Source organism: Geospiza fortis, unplaced genomic scaffold (assembly GCF_000277835.1).
Source record: "Geospiza fortis unplaced genomic scaffold, GeoFor_1.0 scaffold98, whole genome shotgun sequence".
NCBI lineage: Eukaryota > Metazoa > Chordata > Aves > Passeriformes > Thraupidae > Geospiza > Geospiza fortis.
Genome location: NW_005054306.1, coordinates 3832000 through 3850661, shown reverse-complemented (window position 1 = coordinate 3850661; position 18662 = coordinate 3832000). Strand labels below are relative to the sequence as shown.

Below are 18662 nucleotides of genomic sequence, written 5' to 3'. Positions count from 1 at the left end.
ATCTTCTCAGACTCTGACCTTAAAAGTTATCTCCCTTAAGCCTCTCTGACAAAAAAAAGCATAAATATATTTTTCGTACTCACTCTTACTGAGATGAATATAAATGATGATCCTGATATTTCTTGTATTGTAAGAACTGATTAAGAAACTCAAGAGGTGTGTATGAGAGATTGAAATTATTTCATTCTCCCTCTCTCTCAGAAATACCAAGTGGATTATTTGACACTGCAATTTTCTAATGCAAAATGACAGAAACTGCAAATACTGGGGACCCTGATTCCAAGTATGCCGCTTTTTATCAGCTAGTAGAAGATGTAAGTGACAGCTTCTAGGGGTTTAATTTACTATTATCTCTTTCCAGCATTTTGCATACTGCAGCAGTAGCCCAGGTTGTTGAATTTGGTCGTGCTCTGCTATTTTTAAAATGAGTTTGTGTCTTTTGATGGGAACAGTTTAAAATGAAACTGGAGAAGAGGAACTAAAAAACATTGTTGACCATATTTGTCTGCATCAATAGGGTCCCAAGGGTTACATTTCAAAATAACCTTTGCTTTTTTTATGGTCCAGGATAGCTCAAACACCTTTCAGAGCTGTTTCAGCCTTGCTTTGACCTATGGCTAGCTACTTAATCCCCAAGAAGCTGTTCTCTTGAGAGAGAATTGATAGACTTGAAGGGTTGCTGTGGTTATGTTCAGTTTCTCCTGACCACATCTTTCGGTTTTGTTTGGGAGGGAGCAGCACAGCACCTGTGTGAGGATTGCCTTGCAGCATCCTCCAGAGGGAAGTGGAGCCAGATTTTGAGCTGCCACGGTGGGTTTAGCAACTGAACTCACTCCTCAGACTGCTGTAGAAAAGTCAATAGGGCTGTTAGTCAAGAGAAAGGGGGATAAAAAGCACTGCAGCAGAACAACAGCAATGTCAAATGCCATTGGAAGGACAGGATAGGCCACTGAGTTTATATTTATCAAGGAAAGAAATAAGAATCAAGGTAAAAGGCAGAGGAGAATGAGGATGGTGAATGGAGGTGTGCTTTAGAAGAGAACTATTTTATTGGAAAGGTTAATCGGCTATTAAGACAATGTAGCCAGTAAATTCTGCTTTAGTACTTGGCTTATAGATAGCTTCAAAATGATTTAGAAATTTTGATGATAGATTTAAAAATTCTAGGGCATGTACTGTTGAGATCTATATTATGGGAATTCACGGCTAGATTAGATACATTTTGGAGAAGGAGTATCTAGAGTCTGCATTTTTTGCAGGGATTGGAATTGCTCTGACTTTTCCCAAAAGACATTTCAAGGTGTTTGGTTTTAGACATTGTTTTGTATAACTTCAGCAGAGATAGCCTCTGATCGTGTAAAAAAAAAAAATCTGCTTTTTGTTGCACGCTGCCAAGGCCTGCTGCATCCTGCAGTAAGAATGTGTGTATAGAAGATCATTGAACACTTCTTCAAATTATTGCAATTCGTTGGCCTTCAGGAAATAAAAAAGGGAGGAGAACAAACGCTTTTTTGTTTTTTTCTGAACAGATGTTGTATTAATTAGATGCATAATTTAAACATTTAATTGAGAAAACGACTCCTTATGCTTAAATTATCAGAAACTGTCTAGAATTTGCATACAGTGACACTAGAGTTCAATGCAAGTCTTTTGAAATTCTGAACACATGCAATTTTTTTACTAAGATTTACTTGCATCTCAAGCAAGCTTTAAAAGCTGTTAAAATGCCCAAATTCAGGCTAGGCATAAAACATTCTTTTACTAGGTTTGCTTTATGATACAATCTTTAATGGATAACTGCACACTCTCTTTAAGCCAAAACCCAACCCAGTTCAGAGCTCTGTTTTGCTACAAAACATTTCACATTGTTCAGATTCCATCTTCTACGTGTGTCTACATGTATTCTCTCTTTGTCCTTTGGCTGCAATAAAGAGAGATGGAAAATAGATGGAATTCAGCTGTAGAGATACAATTAGGTGGAATGAGGGTCTTAATGTGTTTTGTTTGTTTTATTTGATGCACATATCTCTACTCCTAAGAACCTGAGGTTGCAACATTTTGGTTTTTCTGAGCATCCAAGTGATCTGAGGCCTTATTTTAAGGGGATGTGCTGCAGAGAACTGTAGGGTGGAATGCTGCTTCAAACTAAGTGCTTACGGTCCAAACTGTTTCATTTTAAATTGTCTTCTCTATATGACTGAACACATGACTAAGAGCAGCACTCATTTCTTAACAATAGATTCCAAATTGTGGATCTTTTTCTCATCTTTGGTCTCTTGCAGAGCTTAGCTAACATTGAAGCAGCACCACACAACAAAACACAAGACACGTAAATGATATCTCCATTCACTGATCTACCCAAACAATTACACTGAATGTTTTTTTCATGTATAGAGGGCTTTTCCTCAGTAAAATGTTTTCTTTCCCTTTACAGATTTCAAGCATGTGTTTATTTTGCATCTGTCTTTCAAGCTATGTCATGTGGTATCCATTACTTAGCATCTGTGTTCATGGCTGTTACTCCTAACTTTGTATGTGGGTTCCCTGGAAATGTGAGCAGTGTTCTTTTCCACAACTCCTCTGCATCAAGTATAGAGGACATCTGGACTCTATGGACATCAACAGAAAACTACATTGTAGTCCAGCTGGAAAATGGAGAAATTTGGGAACTTGATCAATGCAGCAGGTCCAAACGAGAAGTCAGTTTGGATCTGACATATGAATACAAAGGCAACAAGTCTGTATTTCCTTGTTCTGATGGATTTCTCTATGACGATACAAAGTGGAAGAGCACTGTTGTTACACAGTGGGATCTTGTCTGTGACCGAGAATGGCTTGCAAAATTAATCCAGCCTATGTTCATGCTTGGAGTCTTGATTGGAGCAGTGATTTTTGGTGACATTGCTGACAGGTAAAGTGCCATCCTCTGAAAATTGTAGCTTCAGACTACAGTAACTTCATGTCTATCTACCTGTTTTTGTTGTTTCTATTCATTGTATATTCATAACTACATATGCAACATCCAGGAGGTTTGGATTTTGCTTTGTTCACAGATCTGTTTAACTTGGTTTCTTTTTCCTGTAACAAGTCCTAATTTTAGAATGTATTCTCAAATAATTTACTTTAAAAACTTTTTCATACTTTCTCATCCATTGTTCTAGGCCTTGATCCCTGAAATTGCCCTGTGCAGCTAGTATTTGCCTTTAGTTTTTTATTTGTTTGTTTGTTTGTTTACTTATTTTGACAGGAATAGAAATAGCTCATTCTAATAGAAATGGTAAAACCTGGGAGAAGATTTTAATCTCATTTTTCATGAGAAAAGGTGCCTCATGAAAATGCAGATTTTTTTATTTTTTGTAATATGACAAACAGCTGAAGGGCTACTAGAGGGTTAAATATCATGTATTTGAAAGTCACCTTTCCTAACCTCTGTCATGAGTAGAGCTCAGTGGAACTGATGCAAAGGCTTTGAGGGTTTAATCAAGCCCCACTTCATAAAATAAACATCCATATACTATTTTTCCTTGCTGTCCAGTTGTAGGTTTTCCCTGAAAAATTAGCTTAAACTTCAGTCTCTTGAAAGCTTGTGAACATAAGAGGGAAAATGGGTGTGAGTGAGCTGTGCTGTAGCTTCACTCATTTACAGCATGTACAAAGTTCTGTTTGAGCACGAGGAGCATCAGTCCTGGAGGGACTCTTGCTCACAGTTCCAAGGCCCATTCCTGTCCAACAGTTCCTCCCTGGGTGTTATCTCAGCCCATGCACTGAAATCCAGCATCAGAGCTGGGCTCAGAAGCAACAGTGAGCCTCAGGGTGTACATCTGTGGTCTCCTGCCTCAGCTGATTTTCTCTCTCAACACAGACAGGCATATTCCTGCCTCAGAGAGCACCCAGCCATGCCTGTCTGTCCATATGAGAATCAAATACCCAAGTTATGTTGAACTTAGCTTTGTCTTGGGCACTTTCTGTGCCTGTGCTTTGCTTTGAAGGCTGGTTTAGAGTTATTTATGTCTTCTATAAAGGAGCTTGTTGACTGACAGTTCTGCTGGGTGGAGAGTTACGTTTCATCCCACATCTAAGCCTGTAAGCAGAACAAGGAGATCAGGAGTGTTGTTTTCTGATTTTCCTTCATTAGCACAACACTACAGTGTGACAGTCACAACATAGGAATGCAAAAGCAATTATGAACTTTTTAATTTGGCTTTTAGAACACATGGAATCAATCTGCTTCCCAATCCCAGGCTTTGCAAAATTGTATTTAATACAAAACCAGAATATAGTGCTGACATCTGTTTTGAGCCCCTTGAAATAATTCATAACTTTATTAATTAATACTTGGACATGATTTATAAGGTTAGGATTGTATTGTTCTTGTTTCCATTAATTCAATCCATGGACAACCAGTTAAGATAATACACAAATTCTGAGTTGCAGATTTACAGCTGCAGAATTTACAGCTGCAATTTATTATTTTCTGACACATCCTGGCTCATGGGAAATAAGCTTGTGTATCCCTCCCATTACCAATTTACAGATTTCCCAACAGAAGAGCTCTGATAGCTAAGACTTATTGGGATCTTTCCTGGCGGGGATCAAAGACCAAATCATGACTTCAGGTCAAGGCTGGGAAAAAACAGGAGGAATTTTACTGGAGTACGAAATATTCACATAAAAAAACCCAGTCCAAAACTCCTCAAACTCTCTGTCTAAAAGTAATATCCCCATTTGTGAAAAGCTGCTTGCAATGGAGGAGGTAATAAGAGACCAAGGAATTATTATTAGGGAAGAAAAATAATTCCATGCAGTTTGTGATACAGAGCATTTGTAGATAGAATGCAGTGAATTCCCAATGGAGTCTTGTATAGCTACTGCTGCAGCTAGTGTTTTACATTATTTTTTTGCCATTAGCTTACTTTCTTCCTGGATTTCTATGTTTTTATATGCATGCATATGTGCTGTCAGAAATCAGAAAATTATGGGGAACTGTGTGATTGTCGTTTGTTAGAGAATTCAATTTTAAAGAACTGCACAAAGGTATGTTACAGAAACTTTTCATTACTATCAAAATTGGTTGTTATTTTGACAAAAGATGGCATGTGTTATCACAGTTAACTTTTGTCAGAAATTATTAACATGATGCTACTTAATATAAAATATCTGAAAAACTGATTTATGTCCTCATAAATAAGAGTAAAATTATCAATCAATTATGTAGAAGTTAAAACTGGGGATGCACATATGTAATGCTCACTGCACATTGCTTCCAGCCAAGAATTGTGGAATGGAAGTTCCATTCATCCTTTTTCTTAGAAGCTGGAATTGCTGAAAAATTAATACAGGTAACTAAACCAGAATTTCTGTGGTGAGTTATTAACTTCCATCTAGGCTCTCTGGAGCTGCAGGTGTATTTTAATAGAATGTTTGTGGCTGTTGATGATTCTCTTACTGCTGTGATTTGCAGACTGGGAAGACAGCGTGTTATATGGTTCACAAGTGCTGGTCAGTTTGTGTTTGGCATCGCGGTGGCCTTCACCTTTCACTACTACAGTTTTGTCATTGTGCGCTTTCTCCTCGCTATGGTAAGAAAGGAAATTCACCCTTGGCCCTTCTCCATGTCATTTCTTACCCCTTCTCAGGAAAACCTCCCTTTTGTTATTATTTCCTCTCCTACTTCATTATTCTAAAGCCCCGTCTGTTGCACTTATTTCAGCAGAGCAGGGAGAGTCTGAATGTTCTTGGACCACAGCAGTTTTCCTCTTTGAATTAATAGAAAGCGTCTGTATGAAGCAGTGTTTGGTACTTCCTCCATCCCAACCTCTGCTGGACTGGTAATTAAATACCAAGTGTGAGCAGCAAACTCTGGATTCTGCATTGCAGCTGCTGTTGCATTTCTCCTTATTGTTAGAAATGGAATATATTTTTTCTTAAACTAGCAAATCTATAAGTGCTATTTTTATCTTTACCATTTTGAGTGATGGAGGAGAGACGCACATTTTCTCTTCCATGCATCTCTTTGGTCTTTTAAGCTGTATCTGGAATACTAAATACATAGACAGATATGTTTAACACCTAGATGTTTTATACTGTACTTAAAGGTATTTCAGTATATGTGTTTATGCAGACCCATACACACATTTTTATATGTGTGTGGTATACATCCAATATCTGACACATATTCAATATTTATACATAATAACCAATTTTAAATAACTATTTTACAGCCCAAAGTACATTCTTGAGCTTTTCACTATATAATGCATAAAGAAATTAGAATGCCATCACAAATAAAATCATCTAACTTATTGAACATGGGTTAGAGATTTGAAAATATTCCCATAATTTATTTTGTTCTGCTGACAGTGCATTAGTCAAGATAGGACCTTGTACCTGGAACTCCCTTTGCCTGAATTTCCTAGCAGGAAAAACTGCATCACATCAGCCTTGAACAGTGAGATCTACAGGAGTCCCTCTGCTGACTCCCTTGGCTATTGATGCCAGGTCCTGTGGTAGTTTAGAAGAGCAAAAAAGCTCTGACCAGGCTGATGCTATAGGTTTTATCTGACCACCGGGACTGATTTGCAAGGTGCACTCCTAAACTCTAGCCCCATGTCACTGTGGTCAGTGCAGCTTTCCTATCAGTGGGTTCAGAATTGGAGACTATTAACTGGAATATTGTTAACGGAAAAATTGATTAATCAACACAATATACTGAAATATTTTCTAGTCTGTATTCTCTAGCTGTGTTCTGCAATGCTTTAAGACACCAGGAATTTGATGTTGAGATATTTGAGAAATTGAAATATATATATATATATATATATATTCAATAATATATATATATTCAATGAAGAAATACTATTATGCAGAACATGCCAGTAATTGCATTCACTTGATGCCGTATGAGAACCTGTAATTGTGTATATATATGAGATTCTCTTCCAAAATTGTAAAAAGTTTGATTTAATGAGATATTTTACAAGGGTATGGAAGGTAATTGTTTGTAAATGTGCAGTTTTCTGACATGCAGGGTATTAATGGTCTGCTTCAAAACTGAGATCAAGATTTACAGAAGTGACAATTACTTCAGGGGACCTCTCTTTCCCAAGTGTCCTGTTTGTGATGTCATTAAGGGACCTGGTTTCTGGAGGAGAAGGGCTTAATGACATCAGCAAATTAAGTTTCTTCACAGGTGTCTCTGGCTGGCTGTTCCCCACTACACAGAAGCATCTTAATTCACTTCACATTTTTAAATGATGTCCACGCAGTCAGAAGGTTTGAGTGCATTTTTTCTCCAGCTGACTCATTTTCATGGTTGCCTTTTTTTCTGTCAGTGTGAGACAGGCCAGCGCGGTGACAATTTAGCATAGACAGCTGTAGAACGTTGTTAGCTGTTTGTTTTTAGTGCTGGTGCACAGGGAGAGGAGAAACAAACCTCACTCTGGTTTTTTTGTTTTTTTTTTTCTTTTCTCTCTCCCACCCTCCCAGGTTTCAAGTGGCTATCTGGTTGTGGCTTTTGTTTATGTGACTGAATTTGTTGGCATTAAAGCACGAACCTGGGCTTCTATGCATGTCCATGCTTTTTTTGCTATGGGAATTATGATTGTGGCACTCGTGGGATTTTTGGTTCGGACCTGGTGGGTCTATCAGATATTTCTATCCATAGCAACTCTTCCCTTTGTCTTGTGCTGCTGGATGCTCCCAGAAACACCTTTTTGGCTGCTGTCAGAGGAAAGATATGAAGATGCACAAAAAGTGATTGATACAATGGCAAGATGGAATAAAGTCAGCACTCCCTGCAAAGTTTCTGAACTGTGCTCAGTCCAACGAGATGATCTAGCCAGTGACAGAACAGGTGATGATGAGACATCCTCAGCAAAGAAGCACAACATCTTAGACCTGTTTTGTAACTGGCAAATTGCAAGAAGGACCATCACAGTCTGGCTGATCTGGTTCACTGGGAGCTTGGGGTACTACGTCTTCTCCCTCAGTTCTGTCAGTCTAGGAGGCAATGAATATTTAAATCTCTTTCTCATAGGTAAATATTCTTGTACCTTATTCTGTTAATGACAGAACTGGAACAAACATTTAAAAATGTCTATAGATTTGACAGCCAATTTTTTACTTTGTTCATTCAATTTTGAACCTTTTTTGAAAAGTTTCTTGCTAACTTTTCATAAAATTGAGTAACACAGTATCATTCACTTCAAATTTCATTGTATCTGAGAAAAAAAAATAGAATTTGTTGGTGCACAGAATTCTCCTCTGTCTTTCTGATTGTACAATCATATTCTGGCTTGTCTTCTCTTTGCCTTGGAAGCTTATAGCAGATACGGACAAACACCAGGGTAAGCAGACAAGCAATACAAAATTCACACAGCTCTGTTAAAGGCACAAACTAGGAAAATGGGAGAAAAAATATTCCTTTTATCACTTACAGTTATGATAGACTGAGTTTGTCTGTGTAGAAAACATAATCATAATTGTCAGAAGGAAGAGTAATTTTCATTTTCTCAGAAGTGTATTTTTAATTAAGTGGTAATACTCTTTTAATTTTATCATTCTGGCTGTAATCATTCTCTGGCATGTAAATTGTTTATAAAGGCAGCTCAGTGCATTCAAGGCCTGATCCAAAGTTTGTTAACATCAGTGGAAATATTCCACTGACTTCAGAAGACTCCGGATCAGACTTGCAGCTCTGAGCCAGTGAAGAATTAAATCATGTGCTTTGCTTTGTGCAGCTGAGTACTCTCAGTGAAGTGAATGTGACTGATGGTGTACACAGGCTCACAGAAGGACTGGGGCTCTCATTATTCCAGTTTGTTTTGTCATGAATTACAGTGTATTGTTAGACTGATGTGTGAAGAGTGGGTGCTGGTATTGCACAGATAACTAAACTGCTATTGTGGAGTTCATTGTACCCACCTCTTCTAAAAATATTTTAGCAGATTAACAGACACCAAATAATTACAACCTGCTTTTTCCAACACAACCCCAAAATCCTGTTTCCTGATATTACAGGTGTATTGACATGCTATATGTACTTAATAAAGGAATCCAGGCTGTTCAGGGCTGTATCTTACATTCTTCCTTGGTTTTCTATTGGACATAGTAGCATTCTTCCTGAGCAAATTGGCTTAAAACGTGTCCAAACTGGCTTTGGCTCAGTATTATTTGTCTAGGGGCAAATCATTTTTACACAGTGCAAACAGGTCTAGCCAAATGCCAGGACCTTTAGAGCAGCAGCAGTTTTTCTCTGGAAAGGAACATTAGGACAGGATGATCTGTATTAAGAGTGGGATATTGTAAGCCCTCTTTTTTTATGGCGAAGGGAGAAAGCTGGAGCTGCACTCTGTATTAGTGGGGCTTACACAGAAAACTGGATGTGGACAGACCTTTCTTGCCTTTTACTTTGAGATGATTTTGAACTGATTCTGGAGGAGGCACCTGTGGCTACCATTCCTTGTCCAGGTGGAAGCGGGCAAATCCTGAGAGGTGTGTCTGAGTGACACAAGCAATATTCCCTGTGGGCACACTTGAGCTGTTCATGTGAAAATACCTGAAGGAGAAGAGCAGCAAATGTAGAGCTTTCAGACGGAAGTGTCAGTGTCATAGAAACAGAACTGTAGCCTTGCTCTTTTCTGTAATTTTCCACCCCAAAGAGAACTGGAGCTGCTCTGTGCTGTGAAACCTGTTTCCCTTGTCCTTCTCCACTCCCACTTCTGTATTTTAGGCTGTTCTCTGCCTTCTGTCACACTTTCTGTAACCAAATGAACTAGCCCAACACACTGGTTATCTTTAGATATTACTTGTTTACTAGCCCCTGGATCAGATAAATTCCCCATAAAGAGGAAGTTACAGTTATGAGATGAATATGTGCAATCATGACTTAAACTGAGATAATTTCATACTGACAGGTGCTGTGGAGTTGCCTTGCTATATCATTGCTTGTGTTGCGATGGACAGACTGGGAAGGAGAAACACACTCATTCCGTTCCTTATTTTAAGTGCACTGATCTGTGTTTTAATTATGTTCATACCTCAGGTTAGTCACATATGCTTGGACGTGTTCCTATAGCAGAAGTTGATTTTAAAGGCTCTTAAGTCAGTAGATGCAGCTGCTCTTTCTAAATCATAGAAGAGTTAATTAAGGGCTGGTTTTAAGTTTCAGCTGCCAGTCTAAGACAGATTTCTGTATTTTCAGTACAAGTTTCAATGTCATTGCTGGAGTCACACATAAAATGCTCCCAGCGATTCAGGGAACCAGGACTGGTAAAAAGTGATGTGGAAACTAGTAACTTATTCAGCAATTTTTAAAAAGCAAGCAATGAGTATTGCTTATTGTTTAAAGAAGGGTCACAACTTTTGAAGAATGTAAATTATGTTTAGAAGGGTGTAATTTTCTGGTGATATATTTATTTGTGCTCTCTTTCAATAGGATTTCAATACATTAATTATCTTAGCAAATATGGCTGGAAAATTTTCCATAGGTGTGGCATTTGGTCTTATATATCTCTACACAGCAGAACTGTACCCAACAATAGTAAGGTAAGAACTTTTGCCAGTTATGTATTTTTCATTAATTAATTAATTTTCATTCATTAATTTGTTTTTCTACACAGGATCCAGCAGCTCTTGGCTTCAGTGGTGGTGATCTGAAAGACTTGGGATGGGATGACTTCCTCAGCTGCCCTCAGAGCTGTCTGGAGTTTAGCTGTACCATAGTTTTTTATTTATTTTGCATTCCATGTGCATTGATAGGTTCCACTGGGGAACTAGAAGAATACTCAATACTTTCTTAAACATGTTTTATGTCTTTCTTATAAGTCTTGGTTATTAATCCCATGATCTGTGCTGAATGATAATTATATTTTTAATCTTAATTACAGAAGCAGCTGAATTTCACTACAATATAAATTTACATTGGCATGGCAACAGCTTCTTAGTATAATTGCTTAAAGACACAAATCTTAATGATGTTTTAAGTGTCTGTGCATTTCTAATTGTTTCCTTTAACTGACAGATTCTTACTCAAATTCTTTCCTGTGTAGATCACTTGCTGTTGGAAGTGGAAGCATGATGTGCCGTGTAGGAAGTGTGGTTGCTCCTTTCTGTGTATATCTGAGAAGTGTCTGGATTTTCATGCCACTTGTAGGTATTTATTTCAATGGTGAATATTTTTTGAAAAGCGTATGTTTTTTCTCTTTAGTATGTTTTGTATGTTTAGTATGTTTTAGTATGAAAAGCGTATGTTTTTTCTCTTTTTTTCTCTTTAGTAACTTACTACTAAGTATGTTTTTCACGTGACAAAGGAAGCAAAAGCTGAACATTTATTTCAAAAAGAAAATTGAATAAACCATTCTAGTTTGAAATTTTCAAGTCCCAAATTCTAGTAGCCTCATATTGTTAAAAATATGCTGCTAAAGCAAAAGAGAGACTTTGAATCACTGAAATATTCAGAAAAGTTTTTATAATAGAAGACAGAAAAATATTTATGCTCTGTATCCTAGCATAAAATTTATAAAAATATTCTGCACTTATCATGTAACATTTAGGAAGTGTTGTAGTCCAGACTTTTTTGCAGGCCCAGCAGCTTTTGACCATGCTCCTGATTTACTTTAGCTTTTTTTCAAAGACATAGTTCTTCCACTCCTGAAGTAACCACAGGTAGCTGGATTTTCTTACATTATGCCTTAACATTTTCCGTGGCTTCTTTGGGATGTTGCATCTTTGGAACAGCCTCCCAAAAGATCAGGAAGGTGTTGTGCTTACTATATTTGTTCACCACACCTGTCCCAAAGCTCCTGTTCTGTGTTTTTCACCAGAACCGAACAAAACAATTCATGAGCTAGAAAAAGATAAAGAAACAGTATATTGATCAGCTTCATGATGACTTTGACAAGCACCAGAAGCAGGTCAGGTTACCATTGGGTTTTGTCTTTTACCACCAGTTGCCCCAGAAAAGAGAGGTGGGACCATTCCTTTGTGTACTTTGGGCATTATGTACTACAAAATATTTTATGTGTTCCCTACTCACACATGAATCACATTTCTTCATTGCATTTCTGTTACAAAGCATTTGGTACTTAGAAATCCTGCAGCAATTCAATCCATTTTTTTTCTCCTGAAGGATAAATTATGCTTATATATGTAAAACCAGATGGAATTCCAAAATTTGTATTAAATTTTTAAGTTAAGAAATGTTTATTAATGATTTAAAATAGTTTCAATTCTTTCAAAAACCCCTTAGAATTCACTGTGACTAGGGCACTGCTGTTATATGCAGATTATACATGTCAGAAAGTGAAAGTGTAATGGGATATGTCTTTAACCTGGCATTCTTAGTCAAATTTTATCCACCATATTGGAGTTTCCCAAACAAGGGCATTTTGTCCCTTTGATTTGGCAACTAAAAAATCTTTAATTATAGATTGTTTCAGAGAATTCTTGTGAGCTCATTTTATTACTTAAATTAATTACTTTTGGTTGTTTTCAATGAAAACTAAGAGGATGAAGGAGACCACAAATGAATTTATTTCTTCAAGTTCCTAAAAATGTTTTCTTTCTTAGCAATGTCTCCACCAATATATGATCCCAGAAAAGACAAAGAAACATTTGCACAGCAGAGTGGTCATGGGAGAACATTTATTTTTTCCTCTTGTCAGCATTTTGCCTTTACTGTCTGAAATAAGATTTATCTGTGCAGAAGTGCTGCAGATAAACCACAGATGGAGGAGTGCTCAAATGTTTTGGAGAGCAGGGCAAATGGCAGTATAAACACAGGAATTATTTCAGCTATGAATAACTCTCAGGGTACACAAGTTATCCAGAGTTTTTGTAAAGCTGAGTAGTAGTTCACAGTGAACATGTTTCCATTATTAGCTCCTGTTATAGAGCATTTGTCAATTTATTAAATAGGCTTGTCCTGAGTTGGAGCATAGCGTGCCAAGTCTCAGGTCAAGTAAGTGTTTTGGAATGGAAGTGAAATCAAATGGATTACATTTGTAAGTAAATTGATACACATCACCCTGATCTATTGCAAACACCACACACTGTTGAACAGTTACTATTGCTGTTTGTTTGGCACTCTGCCTCATGCACAGTTATGCCACCTGTGGGTACTGCAAGCATCTTGAGTGGCTATAAATCTTCAGTAAGTCTATAAATTGAATAACTTGCCAAGTATGTTTTTCATGTGACAACTTTATAGAAAATGTGCAGTTAAACAACTGCTCCTTATATAACCTATTTCTGTTTCTCAGCTGTTAAAGAGTTATGTTGCAATAACTCTTTAACAGGGTTGATTTTTCTCTCAGAAAAAACATAAATTAGAAATTTAAAAAGTCCACACTGGTGTTAATAAATGAATACAAACCCTCAGTCAAATACTATTGGTTTTTCTTGTCGAGATATAACCTTTTTTGTTGAAGTAGGAATTTTGTCAATAAGATCACATTTTAGATTGGTTCAGAGCCATCAGATGTAAATATAATTATAAATGTAAATATAAATATACCTATAACTATAAATATACCTAAAAATATAAATAGCAGACATAATAATAATTTGTTCTCAGAAGTAAAGGTATTATTTTGTAGGGATATTTAATTAAAATTATCTTTTGTTCTGGAGTATATGTATCAAATCCTAGTCCTAGACCACTGCAGAATTATAAATGTTGCTGCAGAAAGGAAAGAGGACATAAATTTACCAAAATTATGGTAAATATTTTCTGAGGGTTTCTATGGTATCTGTTGGAACCTGCTGGTTGTTCTGAAGTGTTGGGGACACTCTAAGAGTTTGACTAAGCAAAAAGTCAGATTTCAAATTAACACCCTGAAAACACAATGCATTTAAGCATGTATGCCTGTCAAATTAACTTCAACATACTTAAATACCTTCTACAATAACACAAATACACTTTATTTATACACATAAGCATTTGACTATATCAGGAGAACATTTTCTGATACTGATTTGTGTATTTAAAATAGTGAATACATACATACAAAATGCATACATTTGTAGTGAGGGTTAAATTATGTCAGATGCCTTATGAAGAAGTGTGCCAAGACTGCAGAAGAGTTGCTTTTACTAAATGTGAGTCCCTTCACTGGTAACTGTGGCTACTGCCCTTGAAAAGGTAGATGTCCTTGAATTAATACACTGTGACTTGATTGTTTCATACTCTGTCTGTTGTAGGAAATACTGGAAAAGGGTTTGAGGGTCAGGGAGAAGGGAAATGTACTGAATTACTCAGCATGCAGTAGGAACAAGGAAAAAAGGAAAGTAACATGGGATGAAATAAAGTTATGAGAGCTGAGATGAAAAGGCAGGAAAGATGGTGATGTGTACACTTACAGAATAGTGAGAGTTCTCAGGGGAATGAGAGGTAGGTTCACGAGGAGGGAAAACATGAGAAGAATGCCAAGTGTCTAAAAAGAATAGTGAAAAGAGAAAAGACACACATATTCAAAGCACACAGTGTTACTTTAAGCTTGTTCTTTTGAGTACCACTAGTGACCCAGTTCTCATACACTCCAAATTTATGGGTGTCCCTAAGATTCAATATCCTTTACAGACCCCAATATCCTCAGTTATAAACTTCTGAAAGACTAAAGGGTGTACATAAAAGAAGATATTATGGAATAGCTGCCATGTGTCAATTTATCCTGTCTTTCCATGGCAGAAAATCGTGTCTGAATAGTAGAGAAGAAATTTGACACTCAAAGATGAGATTTTAATATTTTGGAATATATTTTTAAGTATCATTCCTGCCACATACATGTCTAAAAGGATCTCGTTCAGTTTGTGCCATTTCCTCTAGTCCTATTACTGCTAGGATTTTTTTTTTTAACTTTCATGGTAAGACCATGACTTTTATTTTCACTGTAGTTTGTAGTATTTAACAGTTTGGTGTGTGGTGGGGTTTTTTTGTTGTTTTTTTTTTTTTTTTTTTTGGGGTTTTTTTTTTTTTTTTTTTTTTGTGGGTTGTTTTTTTTTTGTTTTTTTTGTTTGGTTTTGTTTTTTTTTTTTTTTCTGTCTGGCCCTGTATTTATTGCAAAGCAAAAAGGAGGGTAGGCAACAGTGCATTTTGTTTCTTAAAAGAATACACAAAACAAACTCCTCTTTTTTTTTGGAAGGGAAGAGAAGCAAAACCAGCATGGTGCGTGGGCAGGCAAATAGCAAGGTTACAGTAGGGAATTTTGATTTTAAAGCACCTTTTTGACTTAAAGTCTGGCTTAGCTGCAGATGGTAGCTGGGCAGCTCTTGTCTCAAGCTCTGTATGAGATGCAGGCACAGTGATTCCAAATGTTCTCTCTCACCCTTGGAAAGAATGCATTAAGCTGAGGACAAGACTTCAGAATCAGCACAGGGCAAGATAAGGGTAGTACAGCATCAAAGTTCACAGTCACAGAATGGAAAAACACTGAGACCAGGCATGATGTTCTTTGTGAAAGCTTTTCTATCAGGAGAGAATTAGGTCATTTATAACCTGGTATTGGAGGACTGTCAGGGGTTTAATGCTGTTCTGTACTCAGAGGAGCAAAGTGGGAATTGGTGTCATTGAACAAGAAATAGAAATGTCTGTGTGAAGGGAATCTGAATGGAAAGAGTAGATATTCCTGGAACAAGTGAGTGTTTCTCTATTGACCCCACATTATCCTGATCCTTGCACCACTTATGGTGCTGCTGTGGAATTGTGTACATCATGGACAAATCCAAAATGTGATTGCAGTGCAAGTGTCAGTAGATGCCTGCACTCCTAACAGTTCTTCGAAACTGAGTTTAGCAAAGTATTCCTGTTGAGAGCTAGCAGATGCTGAAGAGCTCTCCTGAGCACAGATGTGCACTTCTGTGGCTCTGGGCCAAAGAGCCGTATTGAGAAATTCCAGTCTGGCTGTGTAGAGAAGGAACAAGCACACAGGTACAGGTACACAGGAGCTGGAGTGTGAATTGAGATTACAAGTGGCAGGGAAATTGTAGCTCTGTGAACATGCCTGTAAAAAAATGTATGCAATCCTAGAATCAGTTCTTAAATACACTCCTGATACTGAAATACCGAATGAAGGTTATATGTGTTGTTTACTCAAATTTACTCAAACAGAATTATTCCTGCTTGCACTGTATTGATCCCTTGTGAACAAAACACTTCACTTGTTCATTCATTAATTCTGCTGCATAATCTTTTCATTTATGCAATAAAAAAGGTAGATCTTTTATACAGGCAACATTTAAGACTTATGATCTTTGCTTTACAGTTCCTTGTACTTTATTATAGATTTACTCTCAAGCAAGATCAAAACTATGGTCAGATTGAAAGACTTATTTACCTTTACACCTACTGTTTATTTCTTCCAGTTGCTTGTTGGAATCATGGCTCTTCTGAGTGGAATCTTAACCATAATGCTTCCAGAAACACTGGGAAAACCATTGACTAATACTTTGGTGGAAGCTACAGAAATGGGAAGAAACAAGAAAAGTTGTTCAGAAAAGACTCCTCCAGCACATAGTGGTACAGCATTAGAAAAGATAGAGATGTTTGGTCAAGAAAGAGTCAGAACTGACAAATAAAGCAGCAGCAAAATGGCTGTTCCCAATTTTAATCACTATCTAATTTATATGATCTCTGTATTCAAGAAACGTGACTGTTCTATAACATCTGTGCCTTTTACTTTGTATTCTGTCTTGCCTTTTCAGTACAGCAATTGTATGAAATCTTTTCAAAGTGACTGAGTTACTGCAGAAAATTGATAGGATTTCTAGATCCCTTATCAAACTTAACCAGACTTTAAATTGACTTGCTGTGACCAGCTGGAATGATTACTGTAAATGTTAGAAGCTACTTGATTACATGTATGTCAAAAAAATATGCCAATTCTTTGCTTCACATTTTCTGCAGTTAGATTTGTAAACCTACAACAAAGTGCCCTGCCTGGTCTCTTCCTGTTGCAGCTGCCAGTTACAGGCTTGAGACTTCAGAACACAGTAAACTGTTACAATTCAAGAGAGAAGCCTTATCATTGCATCAGGTCATATCAATAATTTTAAACTAATTTATTCTTTTTCTTTCAAGTTTTCTACTAGAAATGGTGCCATTGCTAACAAAAGGAAAGTATTCTATGGCACAGCTTCTGACTGAAAAAATAATACTAAGTTTGCAAAATGTGCAAATAGTTTGTATATTCATTCTGTTGAATGGCAAATGTATTTTTATTAGGGGTTTAGAAAAAAAATGTTCACTGGGTCTACTACTGTTTTAGTTTAGGTAAAACTAAACTGTCTGATCCCATTTAAAGTCATATTCATTCCAGACCATTATTTCAGTGCACCCTTTCTCACTTATTTCAGCTTAGATCTAGCATCAGATTTTTCGTAACTTCTTATAGCTAGACCGGCAACTTTGCCAAATGCCTCCACCAAGGTCTTCATAGTCCTCAGTGGAAAAGAATAAATGGCATATGGCTCTTATTCAGGCTCTCTGCACAGAAGTGGATTTAGTTATTAATTTTTGGTAGAAACGGTTTCCACTCACCATTTTATTCATAGATCAGCTGTCTGTAACTAATTTTTTCCTTATTATATCACACAAAACCAGTTAGAAAAATAGAATCCAAACGATGGTAGCTGGAGGACACTGATCAATAGAAGAGTTACTATTAACAGTTTTAGTCACCCTTATTATATCACACAAAACCAGTTAGGAAAATAGAATCCAAAAGATGGTAGCTGGAGGACAAGGATCAATAGAAGAGTTACTAGTAACAGTTTTAGTCAGAGTCAAAACATCCCACTGCAGCTAAACCTCATGTGTGCATCAACACATGAGGTTTAGCTGCAGTGCCAACTTATTGTTGGCACAGTGGTTCTGCCTTAGGACTCAGAACCACAGAAAACTGATAGAAAGGAATGCATCATTCTGGCTGCTGCTTTTATGGCTTTCTCCCACCTCCCCTTCTTCAGTCTATCTCTAGACCTGAGGGTTTCTTCCTTGTCTGAGGATCTGCATCTCCTTTGCTTGATCACCCTTGGTTTGAGATGAGCAGCACAGGAACATCTGCGTGCTGAGGTTCAGACAGCCCTCTCTTGCCTGGGTTGTGTGAATTTAATCCTCCCTGGTTTGAAATCAGTGTTTTCCCCTCAAAGGCCCCTATTCTCATGGTATGGTCTCATCAAAACAAGTCTTCCTTGGTCTTTGCCATGTACCCACCCTAAAAGATATCTCTAATACTGTAGATATTCTATATGCTGTAGAAATTAATGGCCACATTTTTCAATTATATCTGCACAGTTTTATTAGTTTCAATGACTTCTGAAACCAGAGTAATGGTTTATATCCCCTTATAAAAGATTTTATTCTTCACTGCACTGTCCTAGAATTTGGTCCTGGTATTAGGAGAAAATAATACCTATATGAGGATCAACATGCTTTAAAGCAAGCAAAAATCAGTAAATTTAAGTTTAGGGAGTTTCTCTGAGATAATTACATAGAAAGCAGAAAGGAGTCTTCATGCTTCTTAAAATTCTGTGGGTGTTCCAGTGTTTGCAGGGAAAACCTCCAGAAAGACCTGCATAGAATACTGTGGCTTCTGTCCAGATATGAGTTCAGCAAAAGCACTTAACCTTCCCCCTGTGAGTAATCCCATCATTATTCTGAGAATGAC

At 37.1% G+C, this 18662-nt stretch overlaps 1 protein-coding gene across 1 annotated transcript; it reads left to right on the top strand.

Moving 5' to 3' along the window:
• Positions 1 to 257: 257 nt before the first annotated feature.
• SLC22A16 (solute carrier family 22 member 16) lies at positions 258 to 17617 on the top strand. Its single transcript, XM_031066736.1, has 8 exons — positions 258 to 314; positions 2435 to 2911; positions 5462 to 5579; positions 7486 to 8035; positions 9915 to 10042; positions 10436 to 10545; positions 11049 to 11148; positions 16360 to 17617. The coding sequence occupies exons 2-8, from the start codon at positions 2475 to 2477 to the stop codon at positions 16570 to 16572; spliced, it is 1656 nt and encodes a 551-aa protein (XP_030922596.1). The 5' UTR covers positions 258 to 314; positions 2435 to 2474; the 3' UTR covers positions 16573 to 17617.
• The last annotated feature ends 1045 nt before the right edge of the window (positions 17618 to 18662 follow it).

What these genes read in the sequence shown, in the direction of transcription:
- SLC22A16 (XM_031066736.1), top strand. Translation starts at nt 2,475, where the DNA reads ATGTCATGTGGTATCCATTACTTAGCATCTGTGTTCATGGCTGTTACT. An exon ending in TGCGCTTTCTCCTCGCTATG is followed by an intron (nt 5,580 to 7,485) that starts GTAAGAAAGGAA and finishes CCACCCTCCCAG; the next exon opens with GTTTCAAGTGGCTATCTGGT. An exon ending in CTGTACCCAACAATAGTAAG is followed by an intron (nt 10,546 to 11,048) that starts GTAAGAACTTTT and finishes TTTCCTGTGTAG; the next exon opens with ATCACTTGCTGTTGGAAGTG.